The sequence below is a fragment of the Fulmarus glacialis genome, unplaced genomic scaffold (assembly GCF_000690835.1).
Source record: "Fulmarus glacialis isolate BGI_N327 unplaced genomic scaffold, ASM69083v1 scaffold9579, whole genome shotgun sequence".
NCBI lineage: Eukaryota > Metazoa > Chordata > Aves > Procellariiformes > Procellariidae > Fulmarus > Fulmarus glacialis.
The window spans coordinates 2,491-17,911 of NW_009231363.1; the positions used below are offsets into that span (position 1 = coordinate 2,491).

The 15,421-nt window shown below is 40.3% G+C and overlaps 1 protein-coding gene across 1 annotated transcript; it reads left to right on the forward strand.

Moving 5' to 3' along the window:
• Positions 1 to 443: 443 nt before the first annotated feature.
• Positions 444 to 15,379, forward strand: CD7 (CD7 molecule; the record flags this gene model as incomplete). Its single annotated transcript, XM_009584542.1, has 8 exons — positions 444 to 755; positions 2,230 to 2,385; positions 3,243 to 3,281; positions 3,562 to 3,684; positions 4,655 to 4,687; positions 11,704 to 12,042; positions 13,557 to 13,904; positions 15,270 to 15,379. Coding segments are annotated over 8 exons (1,460 nt in total), but the record flags the coding sequence as incomplete, so codon positions are not given.
• Positions 15,380 to 15,421: the final 42 nt, after the last annotated feature.

Genomic DNA, 15,421 nt, shown 5'->3' on the forward strand with positions numbered 1-15,421 from the left:
TGACCTGGGACACTGCATCCTGAATCTGGCAACTCAGCTGTGAACTTCATTTGTCCTGGGATCTGGATGTCTGCCCAAGGTACACCTGATAGGATTGTGCCAAGGAATTTTGAAAGGACAGAAAATAAGAATGGATGATTCATCTGAGCCTGTCTGGGCAGAGGATCTCTTAGCTCAACAAGAGAAATGTCTTTCAACTCGCTTCCCAAGCTGCCAGCTTCCTAGTTCAAACCCCAGTGGCAGCAGTGGTGGAATTATATTGTATTTCTATCCCAAAATTATTTTAGGGACTGGGCCCAGTACCATGTAAAAATTGCCTATTGGCAGACAATGTCTCCTAAGCCATGACTGGGTTTGTCCACCAAAACTCATCCCATTCTCTAACACTAAAAGACTGGGGAGAAAACTGGTGGAAAATAATTTTTCGTTGTTTTCTCATTTAGGTATTGCCATGCCCAGCGACAACCCTGCTGAGGGGACACAAGACTCTTCCTTTGGCAAAACACATGTGACAGTCTACCACTGTAAAGACTGTGAGAGCAACATATGCAAATCACCCAATTACGAAGACTTTGTAAAAATTGGTGAAACACAAAATGAGACATTTTTGAGTAAAACAATTCAGTTGGTGACCAATGAAACACACATCGTTATGTGCTTTCAGCAAGAAAATACTTTTCCTGAAGGAATTTATGCCATCATCTGGGAGAAAGCAACAGGAATAGGAGAATCATGTGGCAGCCCGAATTCTGGAGGTATGCTCTACTGGGAGCCTGGCTATCAACGTATAGAAAACATATTTCTGGTTATGAAACTGAACTTTTATATATTTGGGCAGACAGTGAGGTTAATGAGTAAAGTAACTTGTCAAAATGAGTTTCTTTTGTGAAAAAAGTCATTAAGACACTCACAAAAATATATTAATTATCTCTGGTCAAACACTGCTTAAAACTACACTAGTAGGTACACAGATAAATTCATGTTACCCTGATTTATAAAGACATTTTTTTTTTTGGCAACAGCAATTCTCATGGTCAAAATCTGTGCCAGTTTGCAATGTATGAATCCCATCTACTTCAGTCAGTACACACTGAAATTCAGGTCTAGCCTAAAGAGCCCTTCTGTGCTGCTCTTCTGTACAATTTAGTAAATAACCAGGAGGCATCCTTCCAGCTTTCTCATAAAACTGTCAAATTCAGAGATAAAAATGCCTGTCAGTACGTGTAGCAAGTGGGTCCAAGAGGGCAAAACTTCATGGTGGATCAGGTTGCACAGGTGTAATTTAGTTGAACTCCATCCAAGTCAATGACATTTCACTAGTTAACATCCGATTGAATATATATTTGGCTTTGCCCTCCTGGCTGTAGATGATTCTCTGAAAGTAGCTTTCATCACCTCCCTTGTTAGACTTAGAGCATCCTTTCTAATCTTATTGCTGACAGAAGAAAACAAGAAAAAATTCCTAACCTACATATGCTTTTGTTCAGTCTAACAATTCCTCGTGTATTTAATTTCTGACCACTGTAACCCCTTTCTCTCCTGGATTTATGCTTGCCACTGCAAAGTATCTACATGCTGTTACCACTGCGTAAAGCTTGGATGACACTAAAACATCTGTGGTGAAAACTGGAAATTGCTGTAGACATAGTTGCCTATATCCCTTGAGAGGGTAACAGGTGGATGTGCTGAGGGTGGGATGTGTAGGTAGGAAAGAGTTTTCAAGATAATGGTTTTTACATTTCCCACCTCTTAGAAGAGGAATAAGTTTTATATAATGGCACAGTGGCATGCAGGCTAGGTGGGAGATGCACTCTGGGGTCAGATTTATACAGCTGCTGGTCTTGCTTCTTTGGTTCCTGTGGGTAAATAGAAGGTGCAAAATTTTGTCTCAGTTATTATTTGAGTAGAATTTAAATGCAAAAAGGTAATGATAAGCTTTTTACAAATGTTTTAATTACATGTGAAAACTTTTTTGCCTTCTTCAAATTTGAAGATTTCCATTATTGGTTCATAGAACAGTTCATCAGCTTTAGTGAGAAGAAAATCTAAGTGATGACTGGTTGATTTGAACAGTTGGTGAATTAAATATGATTGTAGCAATCTTCAATTTTTTGTGGTACATGAAGGATCCACTTTTTTAACCTATTAACCTCTTTAACCTTTTTAACTCTTGATTGAAGATCTTAGAAATTATCTATATTTATAATTAAAACTTCTTTTATTTTTCAGCTTCCTCAGAAAATGTGAGGGGTAACATCATTAAAATTTGCTGTGAAGCAGAGACAGACCTCTCGGTGCCCAACACTGCCCTGAAGTGCTACACCAAAATGTCAGATGAGAAAACTAGAAGATCAACAGCCGACATCACCGATGAGGGAAATCCAGGTTAACCTCTTCACGCGTTTGTCCTTTGCTTTGAAAGAGTTTTGCCCAAACAGCTTGATGTGAACAGTTTTACATGGAGGGGGGGTGGATGTACTGTACATTCATACCTTGGACCCACACGTGCTGTAGCCATCCAAACTTGGAGACTTTTCCGTAGCCTGTGTAAGTGCTAGGAAATATATATCCATAGGTATAGGTTTCTGTGGCTATATAGCTATAGATATAGGGACGCTGAGGAAAGGTGGTATGTGATGGGCGTGCAACAAGTTTCCAAGAATTCCAATTACCAGTAAATGACAAGTGAGACTTTACCTCCAGACTAAGAGGACATTTGTCACACACAGTTATTTTTATATCCAAATTTCTTTCACTGTAGAAATCCCTGTCATCTTAGGTTATGGACAAACAGGGCGTCTTTGCTTGAGACAAGTAAACACCGTTTATCCTTTTCTGGGGAAAGTCCTTGGTTAGCGGTATGGCTCTTAGCTTTTTGCTGTGTTGTTTGGGTGTTTTTTTTTTTTGTTTTGGGCTTTTTTTTTGGTAATTTTTGAATGTGTGCTGGATGATTCTATTATTTCTCTTCCAAATTAGACAAGTATTAAAATAACCTTTCTACATATTTATATGTTTGAATTCCTGTGCATTGAGGTCTTTAAAAAATGGTCAAAGTGGATTTCCTTAGTGGCCTTTGAACCTATCATTAAGGATGTATTACCTAGCTGAATGTCTTCCAGCTTTTATTCTTCCAGCTTTTATTTTCTACTTATTGCATGTCTTGTTTTAGCAGAAAAACTGGCTAAAAATAGTAAGATCACTAAAAGACTTCACAGAACTATTGACCTTCTTCCATTTTTTAGGATACAAGGTCTCGCACCTCTTGTTTTTGGTTATTTCAGGTGAGAGAGATATTCAAAGGTATCTGTTGTGGTGGGAAGTCAAGGATTAGCTTCAAACATTGGTAGAGTAATTTTTTGGTTACATGTATGTTCATTAAGATATCCTAAGCCAGAGGCTATTTGTTCTTTCGTTCATCAGTGCCTTCTCTCATCAGCTTTTGTGGGGTACATTGCAGAAGCACCGGGCCCAATTCTTTCTGGCTGGTGCTTATGAGGCAGGCTCATTTCTTGGCACAGGTCTTTGATTCACTTGGACTCTTTATTTTCTTCTACTCTGCAGGTAATCCTCAATTTTCAATCAGCGAAAAGAGCAGCATTGGCATCATCACCCCAGTACTGATTCTTGCAGTTTGTGCAGTAGCACTGGCAGTGTATTGTGTTCGACAGAAAGGAAATGGTCAAGGTACAGTCTGACAAAATGTTATGTTTCCTATGGGTAACATGCCTTACAGGCTGCACTGATAGTGGAAAAAGTATACAGGGCTATCTTCCTGGATTTCATTTCCATAACATTGTTTATGAGGTTGCTAAATGATATTCACCATGAAGGGGAGGCTGGGCTAACAGCTGGTATGAACTCCACCTCTGCATTTGGCGCCATGGCATAGTCCCCAGTCAGCTGGTTTTATTATGAAAAATAAGCAGAGAATAAATTTCCTCACTGCTACAGTAATACAGCCAAGCGATTGCGCTGGTCCGCCTTCCCTCAATGGGATCCAGTTCCTTGGAGTAGTCTCAGACTGCAGCATTGCTGTGCAGCTTCCCCTGCAGAGAGATATCCCAGCCCAGGAGACTGCTGAACATCCAGATGTGGGCTGACAGCTCCTTTAGGTGAATGGGTCCCACTCACAACTCTGCCCACTAAAGAGCCAATTTTAATTTGGGAAAGAATATTTTCCTAAATACGTCCAAGGGGGGAGTTTGTTTTCCAAACTAATACGCAAAGGAAGGGCTGGGATAGGCTCTATGGAGTAAATAGGGAGTCATGTGAATAAAATCTTCTGGAAATATCTGCCTTCCTCGGTATCGCTCTCTGCTCTTCTCTCCTCCTTCACAACACAGAGACTGCGGTATTCTTAAAGTGAGATAATATTAAATCACCTCTTACTTCAGAAATAGTTGTGCTACAACAGATTATAGAACTTGAGATGCAACTGTGCTGTCACATGGCAAAGTACCACACCTGCCATAGGTGGTGGGGATTTGGGGACAGAAGGCAAGGCCTGTGGGTCTGTTTGAGATGGATACCAGTGAGTTGCTCAGGAATTTCAGATAATTATAAATTGGGAAAAAACAACTGCAAGTCTGTTAGTTTTAATTCTTCTAAGTAAATCCTTGCTAATGCTGGTACTTTTTTGCTATTGTTTTCCTAGGACCTGTCATAGTGCTCCATCAGACTTTTAATGGTAAGATTTGACTTTTGGGGGTTTAGTTATGGTAAATGATGAAATCACATTACTACAATGGCAGGAGGGCATTCGGTGAAGGACTAAATGTGTTTACTAGGACCATGTTCAGTGGATGCCCATTTCCTCCCTGCATCAAGTCTGAGTCAATAGATTTTAGCCCCTACATGACTTTGCAGTGGGTCCAGTGCTCACACGTTGATCTTTTACACGCTTCTACAGACACCCCTTGACCGTGACATACAGCTTCCCCCCTAGATCCTGTAGCCAACGTGGCTCCAGGGTTTATGGGACCTTGTGTAAAGCCAGAAGCTGAGACATCTCCTCTCGGTTACTGAACTAGTCCATCCTTTAGAAACAAATGTTGGTTGTTTCTTTCTAAGAGTCTCAAAATTGAATTTCAAAGTCTGAACTTGTTTAAGGTTAACTTGGTGGTTAGAGGCTAGCTAAAGCCTGAGATTTTTATCTTGTGCTTCCTTTCTAGTGAATGGAGAGAGATAGCTTTCTTGAGAAGATGATTCATCTCACCTTAAAATGGTTTTAAGATGAAACACATGAATTACCTTGTGAAGGTGCCTATTTCTCTCTGATAACTCTAAAGGAAGCCAGTGGGAACAAGCTGAGATGTTCGAACATTTATAGTTAGATAAAATGCAAGGCTATCTGTGAAAAATATGAGTTGCACAAGTGCTTGCAAAACCCGGTAAAGATAACACAATGCTAGTTTCACTGCAGTTGTTTTATTAAGACATGTTAATAGATATATTGGCGTGATAGGTAAAAAATGTCCGGCTAGCGGCTCTCCTGAGGTCCTGCCCTGTCGTGTAAGGCTCGGTGATGTTTCAGGCCTGTCCTAGGGCCCCCCTAAGGCAAAGGCTGATGGGCCACAGCAACCAGGGCAGGGCTTCAGCAGAGACGCCATGAACTCGCTGGGCAATGAAGCTGCAATCCTTTCACCTTTCAGAGCAAGAGGTGGTCCAGTAGCAGATCGGACAGGGTAGCTGCCCTGAGGACTTCACACTCCAGATTTCCAAGCCTAAATACAGGCAATTGGATTATAATTCTCACTGAAATCAACCTGTGCCTTTGGTGTCCTCACAGATATTTTTCCTTCAATTCTTCAGCTGTTAGAAAAACCAAATGGGCTCCTGACACGCAAAAGCTCGCACCTATTTGAAAAACATCTACAAATGAGAAAACCAGGCCTCTATGTCAGCAGCATACTCCTCGCTAATGACGTACAGCGTTCAGCTGAAGAAACAGATGATCATTTTATACGAGACCTCATGGTAGTTTTCACAAATGTACTTTCACCAAATCCATGCGTTCACTGAGGACTGTGATTGCCACAGTCGCCCAGCTCCAGGCCTTCGTGAGCAACATGAGACGCTCCCTCGATCCCCCATCGTCTCCTGGTGCTTCGCTGAGGATGGCAGTCATTGCAAGATGTGTGGCTGGCTCAGCAGAACAGGTTTAAGCCAGCTGAATTCTCAAATGGTTTTCATGATTGAAACTATCTGAGATTCTTCTATGCTCAGGAAGGATGTGTTGAACCCTGAGGCACATCCTCTCTGCATGTCTTCCATTTTGTAACACGATAGCATGCCCATAGGTCTTCGGTTTTTTTTAACTCCCAGGTGGTCTCTAGATCCAAAAAAGCATTTTGTATAGGTGACTGGTTTGTTGAATTAGAGGGGTTTGGCCTTTTGAACAGACATTTGATTTTGCAACCACCTGCAGGTTGAGGACATCTCCTCTGTGTGCTTGTTCCTGTGCAAGGGTGGACACGAGGGCTATATCCAGCTCCCTCAGAAACGGCATTGGGTTGTGGAGGCCATAGCCCCCTCCCAGGCTGAACAGAAGTATGATATTAATCTCCCTGACAAATTAGGTCATAATACTGGCAATTTTAGTGTAGGACACTTTCAACAGTAACTCCAGTGGATAGGAAAGCATATTGACATACCCGCTCTGTTTCCTTATCAGAAAAGACTACAGTATTTCTGCATCTGAAGACAGGTTTGGGTATGCTGCCTGCAGACAGTACGTGATGAAAACTGCACTTCAGGGATCCCCATTTGGTAGTTCACAGGCGGTGTGTCATCTTCCAATGATTTATCATTCGAGCTTGATTTGAATAAATCCTCAAAAGTTTGCATTAGACCTAATCTAATATCAGGCTTTTGAGCAAAAATCATCAGCAGCACAATTGGAAAAGCAGATCCATGAAACAGTATGAATACTTGCTGAATCATTTTTACATCGTTTAATTACTCATAAATCTATAGCTGAAACTTCCAGCAGGAAATCTCAAAGGATGTAGGATGTTGTGTGACTCTTGAAATTTGGTACAATCAAATCTAAAGGGAGAAGTTCATAATGAAAGACAGCCAAAAATATGTTATTAATTAATTTTAGAAATACAGAAAAGCTCCTGTGCTTAAATTTGGCTCTTGTTTGGCACAGGAGACTGGTACTGTTATGGGTTGGTTTTTTTCTGTCCCCAGTGTGGGCTTTACACTTATGCTGATCTAAGATACCACGTTAACTCAGCTCATGGCTTATTTGTTGGATTTTGTCTTTTAAATTTTAATGTGGTGGAATGCAGTCAAAACTTCATGAAGAGATGGCAATCCCCAGCTACTCAAAGGTTTTTAGGTACTTACTGAGTATGTTGTTTTGACTGATCCATTTGTGAACTCTGTTATATCATGATGAATGTTATTCCATAAGCTAAAGCTAAGGTTACCTGTAAAGAGTCCAGACTGTGCAAGGATTTAGACATAGAAGGAAAAAGACTTCTCCTCTTTATACAGCACCTTAGCACAATTGCAGTTCCTGTTTTTTCCCAGAACAGGACTGCTGAAAGCTTTCCACAGAGTAGAGCTCTGTCTAAAAGGAGTGAGGAAGAGGTTTGTTTGGGATAAAAGCCATCTTTTTTTGGAGGAAATGATGTATCTGCTGCTATAGCCTGGGAAAGGAGCACTCAAATCAGGTATGGGCCTTTCACTTTCTGACCCCACTGCAGCGCTCACAGGTATTGCTTTTGGTTCTGTTTCCCTCTGCTGTAAGTCGTTGCTGTGGGTGCCTTTGAGGAGGTGCCAAGTGTTCCAGCTTATCCAGTCAAGCTGTATTCTGTGCTTCTGGAGATTCCCAGTGATGTACACATTATTTTCCTGTACCTAGAAAAACACTGTCTTAAAATTGAAGGCCATGGCATTTCTTTTGTATGGTCTTTTAATGAGAAAACCAAATGTGTCTCTGTAAATCTGTGGAAAAATCTGGGGGTGTGTGTGTATATATGGTGTTCAAATTGATGGCTGATACTGGGTGGTTTTGGTATAAACTCAGATTTTGAGTTCTTTGGGAAAGGGACAAAGTGATATTCAAGAACTCACATTGTATTAACTTGAGGGATTCAGGTTTAATGATGTGCAGATTTAATTTCTACTCTTCAACACCAGTTGGGGCCAGAGAGCTGGCCATGTTTTGAGAAGAAAGGTTATATGGACACCGCTGCCCAGTGACAGTTGCTTAGCTAAATCAGTCACAAGACGCAAGTCACAGACCGATCTTTATGGCTCACTCAAGCACACTTCCCTTTACATCTTTTAATCCTACTGATGATTATGCAGAGTGTGATATTCAGAGGCATCACTACTAACTGTTTCACTTTGCCCCTCCTGAGTTGTGTTGTGTTGGTAGACACCAATCATCCCACGTCTCAGAAAAACTGTTATAAATAGCTTTAAAGATCTACAGTGTTTGTTCTAAGCAACTGCATTGTGTTATTTTGCAATATACAAATATAGGCAAATACTTGTTTATGAAAGAAAAAAATGACTAAAGATACTAAGCAGTCTGATTCACCAAATGCATTTTAATGATTTTTTTTTTTTTTTTTGGTTTGTGTTATTATACTCATCACAATAAAACATCAGCTTAAAAACTGGCTATTCGTTGGTAACCCTGTGTTGATCATATTGTTATTTGGTATGTCAATCTTCTTTACAAAGCATCACCACCACATGATTCCCAAACTCATAATCCAGTATTATTGTCATGATTCACTTCTTAAATATTGTAAAAGCAAAGACGAGGAGTAAGAGATGTCTCCTGGCATCTGCTTTTGTATCCAGTAGTGAGCCTTTGTAGGGCTAATGGAAAGCTCGTTTTGCAACCTGCCTGAACTCTGTTTTCTTTACAATAATTGGTGACATTTCTAAGCTTTCAAGCATTCAAGAAACTCTTTAGGAACACCCCCTTTTCCTACGTATTCACACAGAGAACAGTGCCTGCAAGAAGAGTTTTTCATCATATCAGGGAGGGAGCAGGAGCTACATGTGAACTGTAGCTGAGATTCTCTTTTGCTGGTGGTTAGCAGCTCTGCTGTACTGCAGGCGCTACAGAATGTGTTATTAGATGTGAAGCCAGGAGGCACTTGGCAGGTACACGCCATGCTGTTGCTTGGAAATTATGCACATTGTCATTGCCAAGATGCAGATCAAGCCTGTAGTTTTGTGAGCAGCGTTTGTATAATAATTAAAGGTTTACCTGAAGTAATGGAGCATCTCTCATTTACTTGCTCCTTACAAAGCCAAGACTTTTGCATTTGCAGCCACCAACCAGGCAGCCTGCTAAGCCAGTGGGAACACTGACAGATTGAATTGATTGTACCAACTGCCTACATTTCCAGTAAGGCCTCAACAGGGAGATAATTGCCTGGCTTTGGCACTGTGAAGAGCAATTTTGAGCCTAGCTTTTCTCAGTTGGCTGTAAAGGGAAGGTAGGTGCTCACCATAGAGACTTTCTAATCCTGCCCTCAGGTTTGGGGGTTGTTCAGTAGTAGGAAACCGTGGGTGTTTTAAGTGTGAAGTCAAAATCAAGGTGCACCTCTCAAGAGAAATCTCTCTTCCCCCTCTCTGTCACATTTGTTGTGATACTAAGGCAAAAGAAGTACGTTGCTGACTCTTTTTAGTAGATAGCTGATGTAGCTGGAAGAAAACAGGCCAACTTGTGGCATACAACCCTTCAGATCTTTAACTCATCAGTCAGATAACAGAAAACAACTAAAAAGACCTTTGAAAAATGCTGTGGATATCACGTCTCCCAACTGCATCTCTATTTCTTCTGCTTCTCCCGTGCTTCCCTGGCGAGAACGGTACGTACAACATAGACGCTCTTAGATTTCACAAGTTTCAAGATTTTCTTTCCTTCCCCCCCCTCCCCAGTCTATTGTCTCAAACAGGTTCCTGGCAAATTCACCATTAGCAAAACCAGGTGGAACTTTAAAAAATATTCTCTGAAATTATAGAATAAGTTTTTAGAAAAAAATGAAAAATTACCGTGATCAGAACTTTTTTTTTCTACACAGCAGTCAGTCTGTAGAAAGAGTGGAAGTTGTTTTCCCAGTAATTCAACATGAACTGTATCAGTATTGCTAAGGTTGACAGGAGGAGGCCACTACTGGATGAAAATGAATATTGATATTTACGAGGGACATAATTATTGAAGGTGTAATAAAAACTTACTAGAAATATCCATTGCTGAATATTGTAGCTATTGAGAGTACAAGCTGGAGGCACACTTGGGGAAAACAGTGTGAATCTCTGAGGAGAACTGGCTGAAGAAAAAGATGTCTCCAAAGAGTCAGCCCTTTTTTCCCCCATGACCATTGACAATAACTGGAAAGGACAGTGACTTGAGAAAAAAATATTATCCATAAATCAGCATGTCTGAAAGGAAGATGCAGTGAAACTGGTGAGAATATTTATTTTGAGTGTCTGCCATTTTTTAGTTTGTTGTTGTTGAGGAGTCAATACCGATTTCTGCAAATATAGTTTAACTCTTGAAGTTCTACCCTGATCTTTTGGAGAAAACAATTGATGGGCTGAGGCTGCTTGTCATTAGCTGTGTGGGTTCTTAGATCATGTAAGTATGGGTCAGCTTAGAAGTACTGATTTTAGGCTGATGGAGATGAACTTCCTGGGCTTTCCTTCCCCGCTTGTAAGGCTGAGTGCTCTGTGCTTCTCCAGCCTTCTCCATCACCCCATTTCTCTGCTGCTTTGGAAGGTAATCGCTGACAGCTCTTGGGTTGCCTTAATACCTTCTCTAAGCGTTGTAGGAGGAATGTCCTTGTGTCTGGTCAGGTTGGGTTGACCTACGGTATCTAAATGCCCATGATCTGGTCTTTCTGTGTTTGACTTCTGTGTTTGTTCCCTTATTAAAATAAATTGTCTTAAGTATGTAGGGATCCTTAATTTGCTTGTCAAGACTGAATAATTCTACCCTTTCTATACTATGTTTGCCCTAGATATGCAATGCTCTTAATTTTTCTTCCCTTGCTTTTAATGTAATTTCTTTTAGGTGTTTCACATTTAATTCCTCTGTTTCTCGCTATTCATTGCCTAAGTACTTACTGTTCAGTTTCTTTTGATATTGAGGTCATTAGAGAACTCAGAGGGTCTTATTATATATTTTTATACCTTTGTTTCTTAGTATAGGCTGGAATTGTACCTTCTGCAGTTCTCTTCCTATTAGGCTACATTATCCAGTTTCCTGATGTTGCTAAAGCCTCCTAGCTAAAAAAAAAAAAAAAAAAGTGTAATTTTCTTCCATTCTCTGCCATTGTTTGATACCTTTGAATTCCAGATTTAGATCCTCAACCAGCTCCAATTATTGGGCTGAGTTCAGTGAAGCTTGTATTTTGAGAACTAACAGGATCATACTGAGAATCTACAGGGCAGGCTAAATTTTTTGCATGAGTGACAGAAGCCACTTTTTTGCCAAGGCCTTTTAAACTTTGGGGAGACATTGAGTTGCACAGGTCAATGGGCACGAAAGGCACTATAGGTTTTAGGGCAGCCAAGAGATGATATATCCAGGATAGCAAGACTAAGGTCCAGTCTTACAGAGTGGTTCTGTTGATGGAGTAGTTGTTTTTGAAAACTACTTTGATATTAATAGATCAAGAAGAATTCTGATATTATAATTTCAATTGTATTTCTTATTTTTAGGTGGAGAAAATGAACAGTCAACAGACATTATCAGTGTTTGGGAAGGAGACTCCATCAGTATAACTTGCTCGATGAAAGATTCAGAAAATGAAGTGGGAACGTACTTGAGAACTAGTATACACCCGGTCAATGTGATATATGTTTCCAAGCAGAATACTTCATTTATCCTTCCTGCTTTGGCTAATCGCACCAAATATTCAAAGGAAGGAAGGAATCTCAGGATAACTCTGCACAATGTACAGGAATCTGATTCCAATATCTACCTATGCACTAAGTTTATTAAAAACAAAGGCTATCACAAAAAGCTGAATGGGAAGGCAACCATAGTAGTGGTGAAAGGTATTGAAATTCCATCTTTTATGTCATGAATTAATAATTACAGATATATATTTTAAATCAAAGATTGGAAGAAAGCATAATGGGAGGGAGAGTCTGACAGAACTTCACCTATGTCTGCTTAGGTAATGTACTGATTTGAAGAAAAGTGTGGGTCTGTTCCCTGAAAAGATGAAGAAAACACATTAGAAAGAACAGTACCAAAAAAACCCCCTAGAGCATCAATTCATGACTAATTTAATCCTAGCTACAGGTTTTCACATGAGTCATAGGTTGCTGCAGCAGTTTGGAAACAGTGAGGACCGTAGCTCTTTCCAAAACAATCAGTCAAATCTTTATGAATAACTAGCAAAGGAATGAGCCTTTTTTTTGGTAGTGGTTTTTGCAAATCTCTTTTGTTTTTACTATTCCATCTTAAATGACAAATTGATAATAATTGGGAAGCTAGGCAGGGTTTGCAAGTCGGGCATCAGTGGATAAAGGGATGGGGGTTTTTCTCTTCTTAACAAACAGTTGATGAATGGGCACAAGTGCTCCTTTTGGCAGTCATTTCTGGTTAGGGGAAGAATTTTTCTGTCTTTTTTTTTTCCCCCCCCCCCCCGAAGAGGGTTGAGTCCACAATATTCTTTGGCAGCTTATTCTGCTACATACCTACCCTTCTGATGGGACCATCTAACCTGAAACATCTTTACCAAAAAGTACAGGGTTTTCTTCCTTTCCTGTCCCCAAGGCATGCAAAACCTAACTGATTGCTGGGTCAGTAATAGTAATTTATACCTATGAAGACTTATCATGTCCTTCCTTAGGCTTCTCTTTTCAAACATCTTGACTGTGTTTTCTCAAATGAATTCTATCTTGTTGATTATGTACTGTTTCTCCAAATTATTTTATTAAATTATCTTATATCTCTTTTTAATTCTGATCCTCTTCTCTAAAATGCTTGCAACCTTCCCAGAATTATCGTTTGTACAAATGTGATAAATTCTGTCTTCATTCCCTCATCCACGTTAATGATAATGTCAAAAGGAACAGGGCCTGTGCTCAGAGAAACCCAGTGAAATGTCTTCCCAGCTGGACAGCAAGCTGGACATAACTACTTTTTGAAGACCATTTTCAACATTGATGGCACCCACACTGTATGATTTCATCCAGACCAATAGTCTCCAGATCTTTCTATGGCTTAATCTCACTTGAGAAAGCAGGCAATGATCCATGTCTGAAGGGCAAGCTGATGAAGAGTTCAGTATATGTATTTTTTAGGTAGGTGGAGACCCTTTACAGCTAGGTAAACCTGTTTGGTCAGTCCTACTTTCAGATCCTGGGGCAAGAAAACATGCCAAGGTGTGCTGACATATATCTTTCTTCTCAAGGCACGCATAAAGGTAGCCTTTAAAAAAAAATCATTTTATCTAAATTTTCTGTGGTCTGTGCTTTCTGTCTTTGACCTCTGTATTTGCTCCCTAATGAAAATGCACTATGTTAAGTATGTGGTAGCCATTAATCTCTCTTGTTTTTAGCAAAAACCAGTGGAGTTGTTGAGCAGTCACCACTCTATGTCAATCCTCAGCAAGGCCAGTCTACCAACATTTCCTGTGCATTGAAAAGCTCACATGAAGATGAAGGGTTCTTCTTGCTCAAGACTCACGTGCAACCTGAAAGGGTGTTGTATGTTTCAAGTCAGAATGCTTCAACTATTTTTCCTGCTTTTGCTAATCGCTTGGAGTATTCAAAGCAAGAGAAGAAAATAGTTATAACTTTACACAACCTACGGGAAAACGACAGCGATATATATGTGTGTGCTGGGGTGGCGAAAAATTCCTCTTTCCTCTCAGTGAACAGAAGTGGCACCATGATGCTGATTAAAGGTACTATCCTTTTGCTTGTTTAATCATAAATAACTATAGGCATGTTGTAATACAAAAGGTGAACTGAAAGCTTGCAGAACTTCAGTCAGGACAGGTAGAGCACTAATCTATGGCCAGACTTCTTCCAGTATCTGGGAAAGTTTGGAGAGAGCGCTCAGGCTCCTCTGCGCCCTGTTGTACTAGGACACAGAAAGATGCACTAAGTTTCTACCTGCCTTGTACAATCAGAGGGGAATTATAAAAGAGAAAACGTGTTATAATCCTGCATCTTAAAAAAAAAAAAAAAAGGTCCAAATCAGACAACAAACACTTCAGTGTGTCTGTGAATAATCTGTCAGTTTTAGGAAATGGATCAGTATTTTTAGCATCAGTTCTTTGACCTTAATGTGACACAAATGTCTTTTAGAAACCATTCCCTATAGCGAGTCTGTGTGTTTAAAAATAGGTTATAACAGGGAGTACAGATCAAGTCCTCAGGCATTTACTTAAAGTATCACAGATAATAGCAGACATGATCTCACCACCCTTATTATACACTGAGCGCACTGTAAGCATATGTTCCGAAGACAGGATTTTTTGGTTTCTTTTTTTCTGCAGGATGGTGTTGTAACCATTTGCTAAGATGCAGGCAAAACCAGCAATACAGTGCTTGATTTTGATCTTACTGATGCAACTTAACCTTGTATATTGGGCTTTGATGAGATCTTTGGGCAATTAAAATAAGGTTTACATAGGCCCTAAGAGTTGCAACGGATCTATCTGCAGCCTACAAAAAAGACTGTGGTCTCATTCTATGCCGCTACCATAACTGGTGCAACAACTCAGTAACGTGACTTGGGGAAAATGACAGCTGCAAATCAATGCAGCGGGGTGATTACCAGATATTATGTTATTCAGATTTGGATTAATTGAGGTTTTAGAGAACTGTAGCCCTTTCCACTAGCACTATTCCGCTCAACGTATATACGCCAGATCACAGTAGCCTCCTACTTCTGTCTGTACTGCTTGCAGCCTGACAAACCTAGCTGTCACATAATTCCTACATACTCCTGGCTGAGCCCTCAGTACTGCTGTAATACTGCAGTAAAACATTTTCTGCTTCTGTTATGAGCGTGTGATCCTACTTCTGACCAGTGGTATGGAAGCTATCGCCTTTGTAGAGTGCTCCTCACTGACCCTTCACGTGCCACCTGCAGTCATCGCCAGCCTCTAGAAGAGCACAGGGAATGCCAGTGAGAATGGGATGACAAATGTGGCTGTGACAAATGTGGCCAATTTCTTGCTGACCAGTAAATAATTTTTTTCGTAATAAAAATAGAGTTCTACCTCTTCATATTAACAATAATAATATAATTTTACATGCAGAAGTGGAGCAGTCAGACTGCAGTAATAGTTCCTGGGGCATCTATACTCTTATCATCATGGTAGCGCTACTGTTTTCTGCGCTGATGTGCTGCACCGTGTACCATGTCAATGTAAGTATGCTGTTACCATGTGTGCTGGTTTTGGCTGGGGTA